At 45.3% G+C, this 24,828-nt stretch overlaps 1 protein-coding gene across 1 annotated transcript in view; it reads left to right on the forward strand.

Annotated features, from left to right (window-relative positions):
* The window catches only part of LOC135228861 (arylsulfatase F-like), a 45,041-nt gene extending 20,611 nt beyond the window's left edge, over window positions 1–24,430 (forward strand). The window contains exons 7-11 of the mRNA XM_064277992.1: window positions 1,379–1,515; window positions 16,251–16,385; window positions 18,268–18,430; window positions 19,519–19,640; window positions 23,721–24,430. Coding sequence (XP_064134062.1) covers window positions 1,379–1,515; window positions 16,251–16,385; window positions 18,268–18,430; window positions 19,519–19,640; window positions 23,721–24,088 — 925 coding nt within the window. The 3' untranslated portion in view covers window positions 24,089–24,430. The remainder of the gene's footprint in view (window positions 1–1,378; window positions 1,516–16,250; window positions 16,386–18,267; window positions 18,431–19,518; window positions 19,641–23,720) is intronic.
* Window positions 24,431–24,828: the final 398 nt, after the last annotated feature.

Genomic DNA, 24,828 nt, shown 5'->3' on the forward strand with positions numbered 1-24,828 from the left:
GTCCTTCTCCAGGGACTGATCCTTCTTGATAGCATGTCTAAAGTATGTGAGATGGAGTCTCGCCAGCCATCCTTGCTTCTAAGGAGCTATCTGGTTGTACTTCTTCCAAAAGAGATTTGTTCGTTCTTGTTTACTTCCTTATTATTAAGATATTGGCCCTGACTTTTGTATTTAATCAGATCGGAGACAGGCATATCCACCCCTGCCAAACTGGTGAAACTGGGCTTTATCAGTTGTCAGCGTATGAATTTATGATAACATATATGTTTGCCAGGGAATTAGGCAATAGAATACATTAACCGTTACATTTTCTCCCTGTGGGGAAAAAAATCTACTTGGGAAATTAAAATAAAAAATCTTCTCTTTGAACAAGGGGTATAAGTGCAGTCATTAAAAAAAAAAAAAAAACCAAACCCGTTGCCGTCGAGTCAATTCTGACTCTTAGCAACCCTATAAGACAGAGTAGAACTACCCCATAGTGTTTCCAAGGAGTGCCTGGTGGATTCAAACTGCCGACCTTCTGGTTAGCAAACCACTGCGCCACCAGGGTTTCCCGGGTAGTCGTAGGGTGATGTGAAAATCGGCCATTGTTATAAAGCTGAGAGAGCCTGGTGCTTCTGGAACATAGTGGCTTGAAGCTTGCCAAGGGAATGAGCTTCATCACCCTCTAGTTGGTACATGGGTCCCTGGGTGGTGGTGCTGCAAACAGTTAAGTGCTCAGCTACTAACTTTAAGGTTGGCAGTTCAAACCCGCCGAGAGGTGCCATGGAAGAAAGGCCTGGAAATCTGCTTTCCTAAATATGAAACCTGTTGCCATTGAGTCAATTCCAACTCATGGCTATCCTACAGGACAAGGTAGAACTGCCTCATAGGGTTTCCTTTATGGAAGCAGACTGCCACTTCTCTTGCACCACCAGGGCTCTCCAAAGGTATAGGGGTTAGGACTCCAGCACGTGTTTTCTTTTTGTTGTGGTTGTATGCCCTGGGGCCGATTCCGACTCATAGCGACCCTATAGAACTGCCCTGTAGGGTTTCCAAGGAGTGCCTGGTGGATTTGAACTGCTGATCTTTCAGTTAGCAGCCCGAGCTCTTAACCACTTCCCCATATATTTTTTTGGGGGCGGACTCAATCCAATCCACAACAGGTAACATCACTCCAAAGTGGGGGGAGCATTCCAGGCTCTGGGGAGCCCTGGAAGAGTCTGTGGCCAGGGGGACGTCTTACTGCTGCTGCATCCCAGGAACGTTCCTTCTGCCCACCAGGTAAAGAGCAGAAGGAATGGAACAGTGCCCATGTGGGACGAGGGGTCCGAGAAGGGTGTTATCCACATTTTGGGGTTTGGAAAACCCTCGAGCAATGCCTTTGGTGTCTCTGTAGGAACCGTAGGGGGCCCTTCCTTCTGTATTTCTCCTTCCTCCATGTCCACATCCCTCTCCCCACCACGGAGGACTTCATCGGCACCAGCCAGCACGGTTTGTACGGAGACAACGTGCAGGAGATGGACGCCATGGTGGGTGAGTGGAGCACAAAGCACCCTGGTGCATTGCCAGTTCGTGACACCCAGGAAATGCCTTTGTAAACCTGTGACAGGGAAGTGGGTGCGGTCCTCTGAACACGGAAGAGAGTGGTTCCCCCCAGGCTGGGTTGATCTGGGTGGCGTACTCTACTCACCAAAAGGTTGGTGGTTCGAACCCACTCAGACGCGCCATGGAGGAAAGGCCTGGTGAATGCCTTCCCTAAAGATTACAGCCAAGAAAACCCCATAGAGCAGTTTTACTCTGTCGCACGGGGTCGCCTTGAGTCGGAATCGACTTGATGGCAACAGGCTTAGGCGAGTGTTGACCTTAGACGTCAATGAAGTCGCAGGTGGAAGCATTTAGCCAGGTACTACAGAGTTTCACTACTTTTGAGTAACGACAGGAATGATGGCAGCAATAATGATAACAAGAACGTTACATAGATTCTCTTTCGGTTAATGCATTTTTACAAGAAAGAAAGGTCAGCTGAGACCACAATAGGAGCCCCTGGGTGGTGTAAATAGTTAATTTCTTTGGCTGCTAAGTGAAAGGTTGGAGGTTCAAGTCCACCCAGAGGTGCTTCGGAAGAAAGGCCTGGTGATCTCCTTCTAAAACCCGAACTTTTGAGAACCCTATGGAGCACAGTTCTGCTCTGACACCCATGGAGGCGCTGTGAGTCACTGAGAGGTGCTGCTTACTGGCTTTTCACAGAACAGTGCTTGCAACTATGGCACCTCTAGAACAAACATTTTTTTAAAAATAATTTTTATTGTGCTTTAAGTGAAAGTTCACAAATCAAGTCAGACTCTCACGTATAAACTTATATACACCTTACCCCATACTCCCACTTACTCTCCCCCTCATGAGTCAGCCCGCTCCCTCCTTCCAGTCTCTCCTTTCGTGACAATTTTGCCAGCTTCCAACTCTCTCTATCCTCCCATCCCCCCTCCAGACAGGAGATGCCAACACAGTCTCAAGTGTCCACCTGATATCATTAGCTCACTCTTCGTCAGCATCTCTCTCCTACCCACTGTCCAGTCCCTTCCATGTCTGATGAGTTGTCTTCGGGGATGGTTCCCGTCCTGTGCCAACAGAAGGTTTGGGGACCATGACCGCCGGGATTCCTCTAGTCTCAGCCAGACCATTAAGTCTGGTCTTTTTATGAGAATTTGGGGTCTGCATCCCACTGATCTCCTGCTCCCTCAGGGGTTCTCTGTTGTGCTCCCTGTCAGGGCAGTCATCGATTGTGGCCGGGCACCAACTAGTTCTTCTGGTCTCAGGATGATGTAGGTCTCTGGATCATGTGGCCCTTTCTGTCTCTTGGGCTCGTAATTACCTTGGTACCTTGGTGTTCTTCATTCTCCTTTGCTCCAGGTGGGTTGAGACCAATTGATGCATCTTAGATGGCCGCTTGTTAGCATTTAAGACCCCAGACGCCACAGTTCAAAGTGGGATGCAGAATGTTTTCATAATAGAGTTTATTATGCCAATTGACTTAGAAGTCCCCTTAAGCCATAGTCCCCAAACCCCCGCCCTTGCTCCACGGACCTTCGAAGCATTCAGTTTATCCTGGAAACTTCTTTGCTTTTGGTCCAGTCCAGTTGAGCTGACCTTCCATGTACTGAGTGTTGTCCTTGCCTTCACCTAAAGCAGTTCTTATCTACTAACTAATCAGTAAAAAACCCTCTCCCTCCCTCCCTCCCTCCCCGCCTAGTAACCACAAAAGTATGTGTTCTTCTCAGTTTTTACTATTTCTCAAGATCTTATAATAGTGGTCTTATACAGTATTTGTCCTTTTGCCTCTGACTAATTTCACTCAGCATAATGCCTTCCAGGTTCCTCCATGTTATGAAATGTTTCACAGATTCGTCACTGTTCTTTATTGATGCGTAGTATTCCATTGTGTGAATATACCACAATTTATTTACCCATTCATCCGTTGATGGACACCTTGGTTGCTTCCAGCTTTTTCCTATTGTAAACAGAGCTGCAATAAACATGGGTGTGCATATATCTGTTTGTGTGAAGGCTCTTATTTCTCTAGGGTATATTCCGAGGAGTGGGATTTCTGGGTTGTATGGTAGTTCTATTTCTAACTTTTTAAGAAAACGCCAGATAGATTTCCAAAGTGGTTGTACCATTTTACATTCCCACCAGCAGTGTATAAGAGTTCCAATCTCTCTGCAGCCTCTCCAACATTTATGATTTTGTGTGTTTTGGATTAATGCCAGCCTTGTTGGAGTGAGATGGAATCTCATCGTAGTTTTAATTTGCATTTCTCTAATGGCTAATAATTGAGAGCATTTTCACATGTGTCTGTTAGCTGCCTGAATATCTTCTTTAGTGAAGTGCGTGTTCATATCCTTTGCCCACTTCTTGATTGGGTTGTTTGTCTTTTTGTGGTTGAGTTTTGACAGAATCATGTAGATTTTAGAGATCAGGCGCTGGTCGGAGATGTCATAGCTGAAAATTCTTTCCCAGTCTGTAGGTGGTCTTTTTACTCTTTTGGTGAAGTCTTTAGATGAGCATAGGTGTTTGATTTTTAGGAGCTCCCAGTTATCTGGTTTCTCTTCATCATTTTTAGTAATGTTTTGTATTCTGTTTATGCCTTGTATTAGGGCTCCTAGGGTTGCCCCTATTTTTTCTTCCATGATCTTTATCATTTTAGTCTTTATGTTTAGGTCTTTGATCCACTTGGAGTTAGTTTTTGTGCATGGTGTGAGGTATGGGTCCTGTTTCATTTTTTTGCAAATGGATATCCAGTTATGCCAGCACCATTTGTTAAAAAGACTATCTTTTCCCCAATTAACTGACACTGGGCCTTTGTCAAATATCAGCTGCTCAAATGTGGATGGATTTATATCTGGGTTCTCAATTCTGTTCCATTGGTCTATGTGCCTGTTGTTGTACCAGTACCAGGCTGTTTTGACTACTGTGACTGTATAATAGGTTCTAAAATCAGGTGGAGTAAGGCCTCCCACTTTCTTCTTCTTTTTCAGTAATGCTTTGCTTATCCGGGGCTTCTTTCCCTTCTATATGAAGTTGGTGATTTGTTTCTCCATCACTTAAAAAAATGTCATTGGAATTTGGATCGGAAGTGCATTGTATGTATAGATGGCTTTTGGTAGAATAGACATCTTTACTATGTTGTCTTCCTATCCATGAGCAAGGTATGTTTTTCCACTTAAGTAGGTCCTTTTCAGTTTCTTGCACTAGTACTTTGTAGTTTTCTTTGTATAGGTCTTTTATACCTTTGGTAAGATTTATTCGTAAGTATTTTATCTTCTTGGGGGCTACTGTGAATGGTATTGATTTGGTGATTTCCTCTTTGATGTTCTTTTTGTTGATGTAGAGGAATCCAAGTGGTTTTTGTGTGTTTATTTTATAACCTGAGACTCTGCCAAACTCTTCTATTAGTTTCAGTAGTTTTCTTGAGGATTCCTTAGGGTTTTCTGTGTATAAGATCATGTCATCTGCAAATAGAGGTAATTTTACTTCTTCCTTGCCAATCTGGATGCCCTTATTTCTTTGTCTAGCCTAATTGCCCTGGCTAGGACCTCTAGCACAATGTTGAATAAGAGTGGTGATAAAAGGCATCCTTGTCTGGTTCCCGCTCTCAAGGGAAATGCTTTCAGGCTCTCTCCATTTAGAATGATGTTGGCTGTTAGCTTTGTATATTAAAAAAAGAATTTTTTTTTTATTTTTTATATAGACGCCCTTTATTATGCTGAGGAATTTTCCTTCAATTCCTATTTTGCTGAGAGTTTTTATCATGAATGGGTGTTGGACTTTGTCAAATGCCTTTTCTGCATCAATTGATAAGATCATGTGTTTTTTTGTCTTTTGTTTTATTTATATGGTGGATTACATCGATGGTTTTTCTAATTTTAAACCAGCCTTGCATACCTGGTATAAATCCCACTTGGTTGTGGTGGATTATTTTTTTGATATGTTGTTGAATTCTATTGGCTAGAATTTTGTTGGGGATTTTTGCACCAATGTTCATGAGGGATATAGGTCTGTAATTTTCTTTTTTTGTGGTGTCTTTACCCGGTTTTGGTATCAGGGATATGGTGGCTTCATAGAATGAGTTAGGTAGTATTCCACCATTTTCCATGCTTTGAAATACCTTTAATAGTAGTGGTGTTAACTCTTCTCTGAAAGTTTGGTAGAACTCTGCAGTGAAGCTGTCCGGGCCAGGGCTTTTTTTTTGTTGGGAGTTTTTTGATTACCGTTTCAATCTCTTTGTTTGTTATGGGTCTATTTAGTTGTTCTACTTCTGATTGTGTTAGTTTAGGTAGGTAGTGTTTTTCTAGGAATTCATCCATTTCCTCTAGGTTTGCAAATTTGTTAGAGTACAATTTTTCGTAATAATCTGATACAATTCTTTTAATTTCAGTTGGGTCTGTTGTGATGTGGCCCATCTCGTTTCTTATTCGGGTTATTTGTTTCCTTTCCTGTATTTCTTTCGTCAGTCTGGCCAACAGTTTATCAATTTTGTCAATTTTTTTCAAAGAACCAGCTTTTGGCTTTGTTAATTCTTTCAATTGTTTTTCTGTTCTGTAATTCATTTTTTTTTTTAAATTCATTTAGTTCAGCCCTAATTTTTATTATTTGTTTTCTTCTGGTGCCTGATGGATCCTTTTGTTGCTCCCTTTCTATTTGTTCAAGTTGTAGGGACAGTTCTCTGATTTTGGCTCTTTCTTCTTTTTGTATGTGTGCATTTATCGATATAAATTGACCTCTGAGCACTGCTTTTGCTGTGTCCCAGAAGTTTTGATAGGAAGTGTTTTCGTTCTCATTGCATTCTATGAATTTCTTTATTCCTTCCTTAATGTCTTCTATAACCCAGTCTTTTTTGAGCAGGGTATCGTTCAGTTTCCAAGTATTTGATTTCTTTTCCCTGATTTTTCTGTTATTGATTTCCACTTTTATGGCCTTGTGGTCTGAGAAGATGCTTTGTAATATTTCAATGTTTTGGATTCTGCAAAGGTTTGTTTTATGACCTAATATGTGATCTATTCTAGAGAATGTTCCATGTGCACTAGAAAAAAAAGTATACTTTGCAGCTGTTGGGTGGAGTGTTCTGTATAAGTCTATGAGGTCATGTTGGTTGATTGTAGCAATTAGGTCTTCCGTGTCTCTATTGAGCTTCTTACTGGAAGTCCTGTCCTTCTCCAAAAGTGGTGTGTTGAAGTCTCCTACTATAATTGTGGAGGTGTCTATCTCACTTTTCAGTTCTGTTAAAGTTTGTTTTATGTGCCTTGCAGCCCTGTCATTGGGTGCATAAATATTTAATATGGTTATATCTTCCTGGCCAATTGTCCCTTTAAGGATTATGTAGTGTCTTTCTTTATCCTTTGTGGTGGATTTAACTTTAAAGTCTATTTTGTCAGAAATTAATATTGCTACTCCTGCTCTTTTTTGCTTGTTGTTCGCTTGATATTTTTTTTTCCATCCTTTGAGTTTTAGTTTGTTTGTGTCTCTAAGTCTAAGATGTATCTCTTGTAGGCAGCACATAGATGGATAGTGTTTCTTTATCCAGTCTGAGACTCTCTGTCTCTTTACTGGTGGGTTTAGTCCATTTACATTCAGCATAATTATAGATAAGTATGTGTTTAGTGCTGTCGTTTTGATGCCTTTTTGTATGTGTTGTTGACAATTTCATTTTTCCACTTTTTTGTGCTGAGACGTTTTTCTTTGTAAATTGTGTGTTCCTCATTTTCATAGTAGTTGAATTTATGTTTGCTGAGTCGTTATGTTTTTCTTGGTTTTTATTTTGAGTTATGGAGTTGTTATACCTCTTTGTGGTTACCTTAATATGTACCCCATTTTTCTAAGTAAAAACCTAACTTGTATCATCTTGTATCACCTTGTTTTCCTCTCCATACGGCAGTTCTATGCCTCCTGTATTTAGTCCCTCTTTTTGATTATCGTGATCTTTTACATAATGACTTCAATGATTCCCTGTTTTGAGCATTTTTTTCTAAAATTAATCTTAATTTGTTTTTGTGATTTCCTTATTGAGTTGATATCAGGATGTTCTGTTCTGTGACCTTGTGTTGTGCTGGTATCTCATGTTATTGATTTTCTGACCAAACAATTTCCTTTAGTATTTCTTGTAGCTTTGGTTTTGTTTTTGCAAATTCTCTAAACGTGTGTTTATCTGTAAATGTTTTGATTTTGCCTTCATATTTGAGAGAGAGTTTTGCTGGACAAATGATCCTTGGCTGGCAGTGTTTCTCCTTTGGTGCTCTGTATATGTCATCCCATTGCCTTCTTGCCTGCATGGTTTCTGCTGAGTAGTCTGAACTTATTCTTATTGATTCTCCTTTGTAGGAGACCTTTCTTTTCTCCCTGGCTGCTTTTGAAATTTTCTCTTTATCTTTGGTTTTGGTAAGTTTGATGATAATATGTCTTGGTGATTTTCTTTTTGGATCAATCTTATATGGAGTTCGGTGAGCATCTTGGATAGAGATCCTTTCATCTTTCATGATGTCAGGGAAGTTTTCTGCCAACAGATCTTCAACTATTCTCTCTGTATTTTCTGTTATCCCTCCTTGTTCTGGAACTCCAATCACATGCAAGTTATTCTTCTTGATAGAGTCCCACATGATTCTTAGGGTTTCTTCATTTGTTAAAATTCTTTTATTTGATTTTTCTTCAACTATATTGGTGTCAATTGCTTTATCCACCAGCTCCCCCACTCTGCATTCCAATTCCTCAATTCTGCTCCTCTGACTTCCTATTGAGTTGTCTAATTCTGTAATTTTACTGTTAATCTTTTGGATTTCTGAATGCTGTCTCTCTATGGATTCTTGTAGCTTTTTAATTTTTCCACTATGTTCTTGAATAATCTTTCTGATTTCTTCAACTGCTTTATCAGTGTGTTCCTTGGCTTTTTCTGTAGATTGCCTTATTTAATTTCTGAGGTCATCCCTGATGTCTTGAAGGATTCTGTAAATTAGTTTTTTATATTCTGCATCTGGCAATTCCAGGATTGTATCTTCATTTGGGAAAGATTTTGATTCTTTAATTTGGGGAGTTGTAGAAGCAATCATGGTCTGCTTCTTTATGTGGTTTGATATCGACTGCTGTCTCCGAGCCGTCTATAAAATATTGTAATGATTTATTTTATATTTGCTCACTGAGTCTTATCTTGTTTTGTTTTCTTTCAGTATACGTAGATGGGCTACTAGATTGCGCTGTCTTGATTGTTGTAGCCTTTGAATTGCTTATGTCCTCTTACCAGCTGGTTTGGGCCGTTACCAGAAATATAAGCCAAAGAGTCCATTCACTATTCTTGAGTAGAATCTGATTTGGGGTCATCAAGTGTGTGGGGTAGACTGTCACCTATTCGCTTAGAAGAGTAGTGGTGTTAGTTGTGTGCCCCAGATTCTAGTAGCAGCAGGGGGTCACATTCCGGGGGGGGGCAGGATGCTGACAGGCTTCCTCCAAGTGCCAGTGAGGTAGGTGTGTCTCTATTCCTAAAGCACTTTGGTGGGTAGGCTCTGAAGCTGTACGTTAGGCACCCAATGCATGTACCTCTACAGATTGGTAGATGTCACTATCCTCAGACCCCTATGGCAGGAGGTTTGGTGGTTTGGGTGGAGCTTCAGCCCTCAGTTCCCCGTTGTGGGTCAATGAGGGCTCTGTTTAATAGGTAGAGATATCAGACCTGGGAAACTTGTCTTTCCAGTAATCTGCTAAAACAATGACAGTCAGATCACATCAGAATTGCCTTTGCATTATAATAGCCTCCTTATTCCCTGTAGGGATGAAAGCCCAAGACTGTGGATCTCATATGCTTGGCTGGATCTGGTTCTGTATTTTTAGTCCAATTTTGGGAAGTCAGGGAAGGATTCTTGGTCCCTGGGGTTTTTGTAGCTGCTTCTCTCAGGCCAGGAGAATGGGTTAGGAAAAGACAAAACAAACAAAAAATCACAGAGCACTTCACTCTCTGGCTCAGGAAATTCCAATGTTAATGAAGCCGCCTGGGAAGAGGAGGGGGGGGATCAGATAGATAGGAGAGAGTAGCACCCTGGAATATAGACAAAGTTACTTATCTTGCTTGGTGAGGACTGTTTTATCTGAGATTCCCGAGGGTTGTGTAGCCTGTGTTCATTGGCTGGGTCAAGATTGCCCCCAAGGGTCAGGCCAGCTTCCTGTGCATGTCCTGTCTCCGAAGCCGTGGTCAGTTCCTCCACTCCCAGTCCAAAGCCCAGTGCCAAGGTTCCCCAGCTGGGATGCTGTACTCCTGGCTCCAAAACCAGTTACTGCCTCCTAGTGACTTCTCCTCCTGTCAGCTGCGTCGCTGCGCTGCCTATGTGCACTGGCTGGGCTCCCCCCGAGGTTACTTCAGGGAGCTAGGGCTGCGTCCTGTGTTTGTGCTGTCTCAGGATGCCATGGTCAACTCCCTTGCGCCCAGTCCAAAGCCTGGTGCCAAGGTTTTCTGACTGGGACACTGGCTCCAGGCTCCGAAAACAGTCGCTACTTCCCCGTGGTTGCTCGTTCTCTCATTTGCCATGTAAGTGTGCAGCCTAGTTGTGCTGGCTGAGTCTCTATGGAGGTTACCCCAGGGCATTAGGGGTTAGGGCTGTGTCCCATGCCTGCCTCGCTTCAGCAAGCCGCTATCAGCCCTTCCACTCAGCACCAGGGAACCGTGAGGGCTCAAGGCTGTGGGGTGGGTCGCAGGTTCCAGAAGCGGTCGCTGGTTCAGGGCACAGCTTTTCGCTCACCTGTCACTCAGATCAACTCTTAGATCTGTGTTTGGTGGTCAGGGTTCGTAGATTGTCGTGTATGTGATCGATTCACTTGTTTTTCTGAGTCTTTGTTGCAAGAGGGATCCGAGGTAGCTTCTACTTAGTCAGCCATTTTGGCCCCACCTCCGCAAACATTTTTAACGTAACACTTAGAAGGGCTCCTAATGGTGCAATCAAGTCCTGGCAACACAGTGATTAAGAGCTCAACTGCTAACCAAAAAAGGTCAGCAGTTCAAAGCCACCTGCACTCCTTGGAAACCATATGGGGCAGTGTTACTCTGTCCTGTAGGGTCGCTATGACTCAGAATCGACTTGATGGCAATGGGCATAGAGTGGCGCAATGATTAAGTGCTCTGCTGCTAACCAAAATGTTAGCGGTTCAAACCTACAGAGGTTCTGTGGAAGAAAGACCTGGAGATCTGCTTCCATAAACCCTATGGGGCAGTTCTACTCTGTCACATGCTGTGTCTAGGAGTCAGAATTGACTTGGCAGCATACAACAACAACTCATTAAACGGTCGATCTCCATTATCCACCTCCTCCTGACTGTCTGCTTTCAGTGTCTATGGGTTTGCCTCTCCTGGGCTTTTAACATAGAATCGTAAGATATGTGGACTTTCGTGTCTGGCTTCTTTCATTCAGCCTTATGTTCTTCAAGGTTCATCCATGTGGTGGCATGTATCAAGGCTTCATTTCTCTTTATGGTTGAAAAATATTGAATAATGTACCAGGCCCCTCTTTACACTCACCTACTCACCAAAAGGTTGGCAGTATTCGAACCCACCAGCCGGTCTGCAGGAGAAAGACCTGGCGATCTCCTCCTGTAAAGATCACAGCCTAGGAAACCCTATGGGGTCAGTTCTGTGCTGTCACAGGGGGTTGCTATGAGTTGGAATGGACTTGAGGGCAGCTAACAATAGCAACAATGTAGTGCTTATACCCCATGCGTTCTTCCAAGTGTGTTCCTGTTTGATACCCAGAAACATCTAAATAGGTAGTACTACCTTCATCACCTTCATCATCCCCCGCTAACAGACGAGGAAACAGGAGCACAACATAATCTGGGCACGGGCTTCAGGTTGCAGGATGGGCGAGTGTATGAGCAGGATTGGAATCCAGAGCCTGGCTCAGGAGGTAGCCCTTGTCCTCCAACTTTGCCCCCTCTGTGAAGGGCAGGTTCTGGGGAGAGATGAGAATGGTGGCCAGGTTTGTCTCTGATGCATCCTGCAACCTGCCAGGCCTCCTGTACCCAGGTATCATGTCTCCATGCTGTCACTGTACAGGTATCAGTAGAGTCCAGGGACCTCCCCATTTGGCCTCTTGCTTCCTCAGACCCAGTGAGGGGCTGACCATGCAAATAACAGCCCCGCCGGGAGGTGGTCGAAAACGACAGAGTAGTCAGAGGCTTCATGTCATCCCTCTTACAACAAAGACCTGAAAAAACAAGTGAATTGGACATAGGTGACAATTTAGGAACCCTAAGCATCAACAACAAATCTGTCTTGGAAGAAGTACAGCCAGAAGGCTCCTTGGGAGTAAGGATGGTGAGTCTTTCGTCTCATACACATTGGACGTGTCATCAGGAGGGACCAGTCCCTGGAGAAGGACGTCATGCTTGGTAAAGTAGAGGGTCAGCAAAAAAGAGGAAGATGCTCAATGAGATGGATTGACACAGTGGCTGCAACAATGGGCTCAGGCGTAACAAGGATCGTGAGGATGGCCAGGACCAGGCAGCGGTTTGTTCTGTTGTATATAGAGTCTCTACAAGTCAAACTGACTTGATGGCACCTAACAGTAACAACAACAAAAAGCATCAAAGGGAGCCCTGTGAGGCAGTGGTTAAGCATATAGCTGCTAACCAAAAGGTCGGCAGTTCGAATCCAACAGCCCCTCCTTGGAAACTCTATGGGGCAATACTACTCTGTCCTATAGGATCACCATGAGTCAGAATCAAGTCAATGGCAACAAGAAGTGTCAAGGACAAGTCTGAAGAACAGGACTGGGAGACAGATGGAAGGAAAGACAGTATTAAAAACAGCAGAAATGGAGAATTACGGGTTGGCAGTGTCCTGCTAGCTGAGCCTGCACAAGGTGGACGTATTGAGACAAAGAAAGCAGCCTTCCCAGCTGAAAACCACTCCACCTGGTGCAGCCAAGCAGGGGAGGCCCCGCAGTCATGGCCAGAGTCAGGCAGGAGTGCATCCTGCCTTGAGAGAGCTGACTGCACCAGCCCACCCACCACACTCACCCCAGCAGCCTCCTCTGCTGGACGTTCGCAGGCCTGGGGGACACTCACACCCCCGTTGCCCATCTCCCTGACATGCTGTGGACTGTGGTGTAATGGCATTCACCACCATCCCACCCCCTAAGCCGGGGGCTCAGCCACCCACAACCAGGACCCGAGGGCTGGTGGTGTTGCCCCCTTCATCCAGCCACCTGTGCCAGGGGCATGAGAGACAGAGATGCCTCTCAGCCCCTTCTACCAATGTCACCAGGCATCCAAGAAATGGCTGCCCAAGCTCCCTCACAATGAGTTTTAGCAGACAATCAGGCACCTGTGGGCAGGCAATGTCTCTCCTTCCTCCTCCCCTGCACCCGGAGGCTTGTGCTGGCTCTGAACCCCCTCGTGCAGCCCTGCCCGCTGGGGCTGTTGGTGAGAGTCTCCGTACCACCTACCTGGTGACCAACAACCTGGGCACCTCTGCACCCCACCAACCAGCAAGCCACAGACTGCACACACAACACCCAACCCAATGACCAGGGTGAAGGCCCCCTGCACCGGGTGACCAGCAGGACTGACACGTCACCTTACCAGAAAAGCTACCTACATCCTCAGCAGTCCTGCAAGACCAGCAAACAAGGACACATGTTCACATACCCAGTTGCTGTCTCACCCACCAGGAGACAGGAATGAGAGCTCCAGCATGGCCAGACTAGTGACCAGAGTACCACACACACCCAGCCTACTGGGATATATCAAAATAAAACAAAACAAAAATTCAGGATGTGCAGTTGGTCTCAACGCACCTGGATCAAAGGAGAATGAAGAACACCAAGGACAGAAGGTAATTACGTGCCCAAGAGACAGAAAGGGCCACATGAACCAGAGACTACACCAGCCTGAGACCAGAAGAACTAGATGGTGCCCGGCTACAACCTATGACGGCCCTGACAGGGAACACAACAAAGAACCCCTGAGGGAGCAGGAGAACAGTGAGATGCAGACCCCAAATTCTCATAAAAAGACCAGACTTAATGGTCTGACTGAGACTAGAAGGACCCCGGTGGTCGTGGCCACCAGACCTTCCATTAGCCCAGGACAGGAACCATTCCCAAAGACAACTCTCCAGACAGGGATTGGACTGGACAATGGGTTGGAGAGGGATGCTGGTGAGGAGTGAGCTTCTTGGATCAGGTGGACACTTGAGACTATGTTGGCATCTCCTGCCTGGAGGGGAGATGAGAAGGTAGAGGGGGTTAGAAGCTGGTGAAATGGACACGAAAAGAGAGAGTGGAGGGAGAGAGCCGGCTGTCTCATTAGGGGGAGAGTAATTGGGGGTGTGTTTTTTTTTAGTAAGGTGTATATAAGTTTTTATGTGAGAGACTGACTTGATTTGTAAACTTTCACTTAAAGCACAATAAAAATTATAAAAAAAATTTCAGTATGCAGCAGACATACAATAAATGTTGTTGTTGTCAGGTGCCATCAAGTCCGTTCCGACTCATAGTGACCTTATGTACAAACAGAATGAAACACTGTCCGGTCCCGCACCATCCTCACAATTGTTATGCTTGAGCCCACTTTTGCAGCCACTGTGTCACTCCATCTTGTTAAGGATCTTCCTCTTGTTCACTGACCCATGGCACTGGGTTCTACTTTACCAAGCATGTTGTCCTTCTCCAGGGACTGGTCCCTCCTGACAATATGTCCAAAGTATGTGAGACATAGTCTCACCATCCTTGCTTCTAAGGAGCATTCTGGTTGTACTTCTTACAAGACAGACTTGATTATTCTTTTGGCAGTTCATGGTATATTCAATATTCTTCACCAACACCACAGTTCAAAAAGGTGTCAATTCTTCTTTGGTCTTCTATGTTCATTGTTCAGCTTTCACGTGCATATGAGGTGATAGAAAACACCACGGCTTGGGGCAGGCACACCTTAGTCTTCAGGGTGACATATTTGCTTTTCAACACTGCAGGGGTTTTTGCATCAGATTTGCCCAATGCAATTGGTCTGATTTCCTGACTGCTGCTTCCATGGGTGTCGATTGTGAGCCCAGGTAAAATGAAATCCTTGACAACTTCAATCTTTTTTCTGTTTATCATGATATTTCTTATTGGTCTACTTGTGAGGATTTTTGTTTTCTTTATGTTGAGGTGTAATCCATACTGAAGGCTGTGGTCTTTGACCTCCATTAGTAAGTGCTTCAAGTCCTCTTCACTTTCAGCAAGCAAGGTTGTGTCATCTGCATAACATAGGTTGTTAATGAGTCTTCCTCCAATCCTGATGCCCTGTTCTTCCTCATATAGTCCAGCTTCTCAGATTATTTGCTCAGAATACAGATTGAATAGGTATGGTGAAAGGATACAACCCTGACGCACACTTTTCCTAACTTTAAACCAATCATCCCCTTGTTCTGTCCGAACAACTGCCTCTTGATCTATGTACAGGTTCCTCATGAGCACAATTAAATGTTCTGGAATTCCCATTCTTCCCAGTGTTATCCATAGCTTGTTATGATCCATGCAGTCGAATGCCTTTGCAGAATCAATAAAACACAGGTGAACATCCTTCTGGTATTCTCTGCTTTCAGCCAGGATCCATCTGACATCAGCAGTGACAACCCTGGTTCCATGTCCTCTTCTGAAACCAGCCTGAATTTCTGGCAGTTCCCTGTCGATATACTGCTGCAGCCGTTTTTGAATGATCTTCAGCAAAATTTTGGTTGCGTGTGATATTAATGATATTGTTCTATAATTTCCACATTTGGTTGGATCACCTTTCTTGGGAACAGGCATAAACACGGATCTCTTCCAGTCAGTTGGCCAGGAAGCTGTCTTCGATATTTCTTGGCACAGACAAGTGAGCGCCTCCAGCGCTGCATCTGTTTGTTGAAACACCTCAACTGATATTCCATCAATTCCTGGAGCCTTGTCTTTCGCCAATGCCTTCAGAGCAGCTTGGACTTCTTCCTTCAGTACCATTGGTTCCTGATCATATGCCACCTCTTGAAATGGTTGAATATCAACTAATTCTATTTGGTATAATGACTCTGTGTATTCCTTACATCTTCTTTTGATGCTTCCTGTGTTGTTTAATATTTTCCCCATAGAATCCGTCACTATTGAAACTCGAGGCTTGAATTTTTTCTTCAGTTCTTTCAGCTTGAGAAATGCCGAGCGTGTTCTTCCCTTTTGGTTTTCCATCTCCAGCTCTTTGCACATGTCATTATAATACTTGGTCTTCTCGAGAGGCCCTTTGAAATCTTCTGTTCAGTTCTCTTACTTCATCAATTCTTCCTTTTGCTTTAGCTGCTCGATGCTCAAGGGCAAGTTTCAGAGTCTCCTCTGACATCCATCTTGGTCTTTTCTTTCTTTCCTGTCTTTTCAATGACCTCTTGCATTCTTCATGGACAATGTCCTTGATGTCATTCCACAACTTGTCTGTTCTTCGGTCACTAGCGTTCAATGCGTCAAATCTATTCTCGAGATGGTCTCTAAATTCAGGTACGTCAGCATTTTTTTTTTTAATTTTGGGTTCTAATTTTTTTTTTTTTAAGTCCATTTATCTTTCCATGGTGTGGCCAATTAAACCCTGAGTGCTCATTCACCTTCTGTAGATTTTGCCGTAGTAAGGGCCACGCCACCCTCGATTCCCATAGTTATTTCAGGGCCAGTTAACTCAGGCGTTTAATCGTTCATAATGTGCTTGTTTTTCACAAGTCCCGTTTTCTGTGATTATTGCAGGCAAGATTCTCGCCGTGATCGATGACTTTGGTCTGAGGAACAACACCCTAGTGCACTTTACATCGGATCACGGGGGCCATCTGGAGGGGAGAATAGGCCACACCCAGCTTGGAGGCTGGAATGGGATTTTCAAAGGTGAGCAGAGGGGGTTTTTCTTGGGATCCTGTCGTCAATAAAGCTCTTTCATGTTCATTATCATTAAACAATAACGGTTGCTGTTGAGTCACTTCTGAGTCATGGCGCCCCTGTGTGTGTCAGAGGAGAACTGTGCTTCACAGGGTTTTCAATGGCTGACTTTTCAGAAGGAGGTTGCCAGGACTTTCTTCCGAGGCACTCCTGGGTAGACTTGAACCTCCAACTTTTTGGTTAGCAGCTGAGAGCATTAACTGTTTGCAGCACCCAGGGACTCCATGCTATCATTATAGCCCACGAAATGAAGAGAGGAATACATGATGAACTAAACACGTTTGCTGCATTTGCTCTTAGTAAAATAAGGTTTAGCACAAGGACTAAGGAAATTAAGTTCAGATCTGCCAATGTTTCTGTGGAAGGCAGCCTTCAAAGAAGGTACTATGCTGAAGAAAAAACCAAACCCAACCAAACCCATTGCTGTTGAGTCGATTCCGACTCATAACAACCCTGTAGGACAGTAGAGCTGCCCCATAGACTTTCCAAGGAGCAGCTGGTGGATTCGAACTACCGACCTCTTGGTTAGCAGTCAAGCTCTTAACCACTGTGCCACCAGGGCTCCCTTCTGTATGTAGTAAGTGGTGAAAAATTGTTTTTCCTTGACGAGCATTTTTGGATGAGCAGTAGTTACAGTCACTTTTCCTCATTTTCAGCCTCCTCCCCTGTCAACCTTGTATTAATTCTTATTCCCACGTAATAAGCTGTCATGTGTCAACAGGAGTCCCTGGGTTAGCAGCCAAGCACTTTAATCTCTGCATCACCAGGACTCCTAAAAAAAAGAAATCCGTGGCTGTGGAGTCAATTCTGAGTCAATGACCCTACAGGACAGACTAGATCTGCCCCATAGGGTTTCCAAGGAGCAGCTGGTGGATCGCAAAATGCTGACCTTTTTGGTTAGCAGCCGTAGCTCGCCCCACAGGTGTTAACCACTGTGCCACCATACTACGGAAACACAAAACAGAAGAAGGTTGGGAAAAGCTGGTGTAGGGCTGCCTTTTTAATAAAGCGTCCTGGTCTGCCTCTCTAAGAAGGTGACTTTGAGTAAAGGTGTGAAGGAGGCTGGTAATGAACTTGTTTGGTTGTGAAGCAAGGGCATTCTAGATACAGAAATCCATCTTGGAAGAAGCACGGCCAGAATGCTTCTTAGAAGTGAGGATGGTGAGACTTGGTCTCACATACTTTGGACATGTCATCTGGAGGGACCAGTCCCTGAAGAAGGACATCATGCTTGGTAAAGTAGAGGGTCACTGAAAGAGAGGAATACTCTCTACAAGATGGATTAACACAGGGTGGATGCAACAAAGTTTTTTTTGGTCTCTGGAGAAAGATGAGGCAGCCTACCTCTCTAAAGATGACATCCTTGGAAACCCTACGGGGCAGTTCCACTCGGTCCTATAGGGTCGCTGTGAGTCAGAATCAACTCGACGGCAGTGGGTTTGGGTTTTTTGGTGGACGTTTCATATCACTGAGATTATACAGTGTTTGTCCTTTGGTGTCTGTCTGGTGTCACTCTTCAAATGTCTTCAAGGCTTGTCTATGTAGTAGCATGTATCAGAACTTTGTTTCTGTTTATGGCTGGATAACAGACTATCGTATGTCTACACCACATTTTTTTTATCCGTTCAACTGTCGATGGACACTTAGGTTGTTACCACTTTTGGGGATTGCAATAACGCTACAGTGAACGTAGCTGTAGAAACCTCTGTTTGAGTTTCTGCTTTCAAGTGTTTGGGTATCCGTTTGGATATTAATTCCATTGACAACACTCTGGCCACCCTAACTATTTTGTCTGGCCACAGTCACTGAACTGAATTCTGTTGTCTTGTAGGTGGTAAAGGTATGGGAGGATGGGAAGGTGGAATCCGTGTCCCGGGAATTTTCCGATGGCCTGCAAAGTTGCCTGCTGGACAATCGATTGAGGAACCTACAAGCTCAATGGATATTTTCCCGACGCTAGCCTCATTGTCCGGAGGAATTCTGCCTCGGGACAGGTGACGTGAAGTCGTATAATCTGCGAATGGGAACTCTTTCTCAACCTTCTTCCTTGTAAGGAGGCTCTAGACAAATGAGACCAACTCAATCCCGACAAATTCCCTGTCACCCCTGGGTGGTTTTCCTGCTCTACATGGCTGTCCTGTGGAACATCATTCAAGTATCACAGACCAGTTGTACATGACCACGGTCCATCTTCAGACCGGTCCAGCCCGGTTGCTGGGGAGTCGACCCTGCCTCATGGCGACCCCAAGTGTGTCAAAGTAGAGCTGTGCTCCACAGGGTTTTCAATGGCTGATTTTTCAGAAGTAAGTTTGCAGCTGAGCATGTTAACTCTTTGCACCACATAGAGCAGTTTCTATTTTATATATCCTCTATCTGTCTACCTACCTACCTATCTACCTACCAGCTGTTGAGTCAATTCCAACTTCTGGTGACCCCAGGTGTGTCCTAATAGAACCGTGCTCCATACGGTTCTCAATGGCCAATTTTTCAGGAGTAAGTTGCCGGGCATTTCTTCCGTGGTGCCTCTGTGTGAATTTGAACTTCCAAACTTTTGATTAGCAGCTGAGCACGTTAGCAATTTGCTGACCCAAGGACTCCTCTCTTCTGTTTGGAAGAAAGTTTTTCATGAATTTGAGCTGAATCTTCCATTCCAAGATATAGGTAATAGTGTCAGCACTGGGGTCCAATGCCACAATTCAAAGGCATCAAGTCTTCTCCGGTCTTCTTTATTCGTTGTCCAGCTTTCTTATGCATGAGAGGTGATTGAAAAGACCATGGCTTGGGGCAGGTGAGCCTTAATCCTCAAGGTGACATCTTTGCTTTTCAACACTTGAAAGAGGTCCTTTGCAGCAAATTTGCCCACTGCCATGCCTCATTTGATTTCTTGATTCCTGCTCTATAGGGTCGCAATGAGTTGGAATCGACTCGACGGCACTGGGTTTGGTTTTTTTCGTTTTGCTTCCATGGGTGTTGATTGTGGATCCAAGCAGAATGTAATTGTTGACCAGGATTGCGGGGAGCATACCTCCTACAGCCTGGGGACAACTTCCCTTTGCCTCACCATCTTGTCCTGTGTCCACAGGGTGATTGACGGCCGAGACCTTATGCCCTTGCTGAGCGGTGAGATCCAGCGCTCGGAGCACCAATTTCTGTTCCACTACTGCGGCTCGTACCTCCACGCTGTCAGGTGGCATCCACAAGACAGTGAGTACACGTTCGCCTGCTCCCTGCTGACCCCAGGAGTGGGATTTGTCACTCCAGCCCCATCGGTCTCTTCCTACTTTCCCCATCTGTGGTGGTTAGGGACTCCTGGTGGCACAGTGGTTGAGTTTGACTGCTAACCAAAAGGTCGGCAGTTGGAATCCACCAGGCACTCCTTGGAAACCCTACAGGACAGTTCTATTCTGTCCTATAGGGTCGCTAGGCATCAGAATCCACTCGACGGCAACAAATTATTTCTGGTTTTGGTTGTTGTTAGGTGCTGCCAAGTTGATTTTGACCCATGGAGACCCTATGTGTTATAGAGTAGAACTTCCCCAAAGGGTTTTCTTGGCTGTCATCTTTATTGGCAGGGTCCTGCTGGTGCAATGGTTAAGAACTTGGCTGCTAACTGAAAGGTCGGCAGTTCGAGCCCACTCAGTGGCTCCACAGGAGAAGGACTTAGAGATCCAGCTCCTGTAAAGATTACAGCTTTGGAAACACTCTGGGGCAGTTCTACTCTGTCACGTGAGGTCGAAACAGGTCGTAATTGACTCGACGGCAGCAGGTCATGGGATCTGTACAAGAGCAGCCTGCCAGGGCTTTCTTCTGTGGTGCCACTCACGGGTTCTAACTGCCAACCTTTCGGTTAGCAGCCAAAAAGTTATTGTCAAGAGCTGAGCCGAGCTTGGAGAGGTGAGCTGAGCCAACCAGTGTCCAACCAACATATCTTAAAATAAAGACCAAAGTGAAAGTAATAGTCAAAGTTTTAATCACCTACTGGGATATGTTATGAGTCCGAGTTGACTCAATGGCATCGTTTTGTTTTGTGTCTTTTTTGTCTGGGATAATATAAACAAGAGGCTAACCTCGAGAAGGGTCCCTGGGTAGCATTGTTTGTGCATGGCTGCTAACCATCAGGTTGGGTGTTCAAACCCATCCAGCAGCACCACGAAAGACCTAGTGACCTGCTTCCTTAAGGTTTCAGCCAAGAAAACCCTACGGGGCACAGTTCCACTCTGCACACGTGGGGTCACTATGAGTTGGAGTCGACTCAGCAGCCGCTAACAACAAGCACCACCAGCTCGAGAAAGCCCCTCTTGGCCTATTGTCTTAGTCATCTAGCTCTGCTGTAACAGAAATACCACAGAGCGATCGCTTTGACAAACAGCAACTTTTTTCCTCACAGTTTGGGAGACCAGACGTCGGAATTCACGGCACTGGCTCTAGGGAAGCTCTCTGTCAGCTCTGGGGGAAAGTCGTTTCTTTTCAGCTTCCGTTCGGTCTGTTCCTTGGTGATCTCTACGTGGCACCTGTCTTCTGCATCTGAGTTTGCTTCTTCTGTACTGAATCTGCTCTTTTTATATTTCAAAGGTGATTGGTTTTAGACACACCCTAGATGGACATGGCCTCATTCACATAATAAAGAAAACCCCGTTTGCAAATGGGATTACATCCACAGGTATAGAGAACCAAAAGCAAACCCACTGCCCTCGAGTCCATTCCAACTGACAGTGACCCTATAGGACAGAGTAGAACTGCCCCATAGGGCTTCCAAGGCTGTCACCTTTGTGGAAGCAGACTGCCATATCTTTCTCCCACGGGATTGCTGGTGGGTTTGAACCACTGACCTTTCAGTTAGCAGCCAAGTGTTTTAACCACTGCACCACCAGGGCTCCTCCACAGGTATAGGGGTCAGGATTCACAGGCATAGGGGTTAGGATTTAGAACATGTATTTTGGGGGAACACAATTCAATCCACAGCACTCCTGTTCCATCCTTCTCCATGGAGAAGTACCAGGTGAGGCAGGTGGGTTATGGAAGATGTTGGGAGACCCAAAATACGGCTCCTGCTGTTTTATGGACTTGGGGACCAGAGGGGTGAAGGAGAAGGGCTAGGAGTGGACAGGTACTGACTGTTCAGAGTGGAGAAAGGTGTCTTTGGGGATCTCCCCCTCCCTCTAGTGGGAGGTCTTGGGTGAGAGGCCTAGGGTGGCCTTGGCTGACGACTCCCAATAAAGAGACCTCTGATGGAGGTGCTTGTGTCTTAGTCATCTAGTGCTGCTATAACAGAAATACCACACGTGGACAGCTTTAACAAAGAGAAATTTATTCTCTCACAGCCTAGGAGGCTGGAAGTCCAAATTCAGGGTGCTGGCCCCACAGGAAGGCTTTCTCTCTCTGTCAGCTCAGGGCAAAGGTCCTTGTCATCAATCTTCCCCTGGTCTAAGAGCTTCTCAGCACAGGGACCCTGGGTCCAAAGGGTGCGCTCTGCTCCTGGCTCTTCTTTCTTGGTGGTGGGAGGTCCCCCTGTCTTTCTGCTCGCTTCTCTTTTCTATGTCCCAAAAGAGACTGACTCAAAATACAGCCTAATCCTTTAGATTGAGTCTTGCCTCATTAACGTAACTGCCTGTAATCCTGCCTCATTAATGTGAAAGAGGTAGGATTTACAACACACAGGAAAATCACATCAGTTGACAAAATGGTGGACAATCACACCGTACTGGGAATCAGGGCCTAGCCAAGTTGATACACGTTTTGGGGGGACACAATTCAGTCTGTAACAGCTAGGAAGACGGCTATGCACAAAAGCATGGCTGGTTGGGATGGCCTGAGTCCTTGATTGTACCGTAGTTTTATGTAAATAATGCATTGGTTTTACGTGTTTTTTTTTTTTTTTTTTTTGCCAGCCAAGACACCCCATTCACACATTAGATTCATACTGTGTGCATTATATGTGTGGGCGAGTTATATATGTGGGCACGTTATTCGCAAAAAAAAAAAAAAAAACATGGTAGCTGCCTTCAGAACCTGCAGTGCAAGGGTTGTGCACCAAGGCTGGGTGGGGCGGGCAGCTTCCCCCTGAGGTCTGCCTCGTAAAAGCAAATAAAAAACCAAGCCTGTTGCTGTCCAGTCGTATCCAACTCACAGTGACCCCATGGGTTACAGAGTAGAGCTGTGTTCCGTGGGGTTTTCTCGGCTGTGATCTTTACGGAAGCAGATTGCCCGGCCTTTCTTCCACAGCACCTCTGGATGGGTTTGACCCCCCCCAACCTTTAGGTTAGTCATCGAGTGCTTTGCCATTTGTGCCATCCGGGTACCTTTGGCCAGGTAAAGCGTTTGTCATTGCCTTTGGTCAGGGCTGAAAAAGCACACCTAGGTTTTTGGTTATGAGTTGGACTTATCAGCAGTGATTGGAAATACCCCCTTGGAAAGTTTCCTGAGCACTGCTGTCCTTAGAAAGGCCAGGAAATGCCTTTAAGAAGTATCCATTCCGAGAAATAAAATTCTTGACTCTTGCACAAGTGTGTAAATTCAGACAAGTGGATTCTGATGTCCTAGTCTGGAGTCCTGGGTGGTGCCAAGAGGAATGCTTTCGGCTGCTAACCAAAAGGTTGGAGGTTCGAGTCCACCCAAATACACCTCAGAAGGAAGGCCTGGTGATCAACGTCTGTACAAGGTGACCATCAGGAAAACCTGTGGAGCACAGTCCCACTCTGTAACACATGGGGGTGCCATAAGCCAGAACTGACTTAACGGCAACTGAGCTGTTTATTTTAGTGTGTCTCTGGAGTCCCTAAAAAAAGGAAAAAAATAAAAAACCACTGCGGTAGAGTCGATTCCAATTCATAGCCACCCTGTAGGATAGAGTAGAACTTCCCCATGGGGTTTCTAAGGAGTGGCTGGTGGATTTGAACTGCCGACCTTTTGGTTAGCAGACGAGCCCTTAACTCCTGTGGCAGCACTGCACTCCCTGAGAGGTACAAATGGTTAACATGCTCGACTGCTAACTGAAAGGTTGCATGTTCAAGTCTACCTGGAAGTGCCTTGGAAGAAAGGCCTGGTGATCTACTTTGGAAAATTCAGCCCTGAAAACCCCGTGGGCAGCCCAGTGCTACAGGGACACACATGGGAGTGCTGTGACTCAGAGTCGGCTAGACGGCAGCTGGTTTAATAAGGCTCTAGAGATAGAATAATATTTAGCACGAACCTGGGTGCGAAGCAAAAGAGGCTCAAGAAGATGGGAGTGAAAGAGGAAAGTGGGCAGCTGTGTTGCATGTGTCTGAGGGTCCTGCTCTTCTCCAGGTGAGGCCGTTTGGAAGGCTCATTACGTGACCCCGATATTCCAGCCACCGGGAGCTCAAGCCTGCTATGCCACCAAGTACTGCCAATGCTCGGGGGAGAACGTCACCCACCACAACCCCCCTCTGCTCTTTGATCTCTCCCGGGACCCATCTGAGTCCACTCCACTCTCCAGGGACACAGAACCCCTGTACGACCTGGTGATTGAGAAGGTGGCCGCTGCCCTGAGGGAACACCTGAAATCGGTGATTCCCGTCCAGGAGCAGCTGTCAGAAATAAACCGGGACAGGGTGTGGCTGAGGCCCTGCTGTGGGGTGTTCCCGTTTTGCCTGTGTGACAAAGAGGGGAAACGCTTGGCTGGGGAGTTGTAAAGAGAAAAGATGTTGGAGACCAGACGGTCTGAGTCCGCCTCACTTGGCCGTTTCATACTGGCCAAGAGTGCAATTGAGAGCCAATGCATTCCTCTCCAATTCCAGGTTATTAAATGTCCACTTGTCTTAATGCTTTCTATTTACCTTTTGGATTCCTGGTGAAAACTGTTTATTTAATTTCCAGATTTAAAATTTTTTTTTTAATGACTTTGAGTGGTAGGAAGCAAGCGTCTATAGCCCTTTGTCCCATCTGGTCTGTTTCTCTACAAAAAAGCAAACCCGTTGTAGTCATGTTGACTCCCTGACTCTTAGCGACCCTAGAGGACAAAGTAGAACTGCCCCACATGGTTTCCAAGGCTGCAGTCTTTACGGAAGCAGACTGCCACATTTTTCTCCCTCAGAGCAGATGGTGGGTTCAAACTGCCAACATTTTGGTTAACAGTGAGTACTTATCTACTGCGCCACCAGTCTCCTTTTGCTTTTCAATGCAAACTCAAAATGTAAGGGCTTATATGTATCAAGGATCCCTGGTGGGGCAGCTGTTCAGAGCTTATCTGCTAACCAAAAGTTCGGAAGTTCGAATCTACCAGCTGCTCCTTGGAATCTCTATGGGGCAGGTCTACTCTGTCTTTCAGGGTGGTTATGAGTCGGAATTGACTCCATGGCAATGCACTTGGTTTTTGTTTTTGTTGTTGTGTGTATTGAGCAGTTGCTGAGTGGTGCACATGGAAAACTTGCTG

Source organism: Loxodonta africana, chromosome X (assembly GCF_030014295.1).
Source record: "Loxodonta africana isolate mLoxAfr1 chromosome X, mLoxAfr1.hap2, whole genome shotgun sequence".
Lineage (NCBI taxonomy): Eukaryota > Metazoa > Chordata > Mammalia > Proboscidea > Elephantidae > Loxodonta > Loxodonta africana.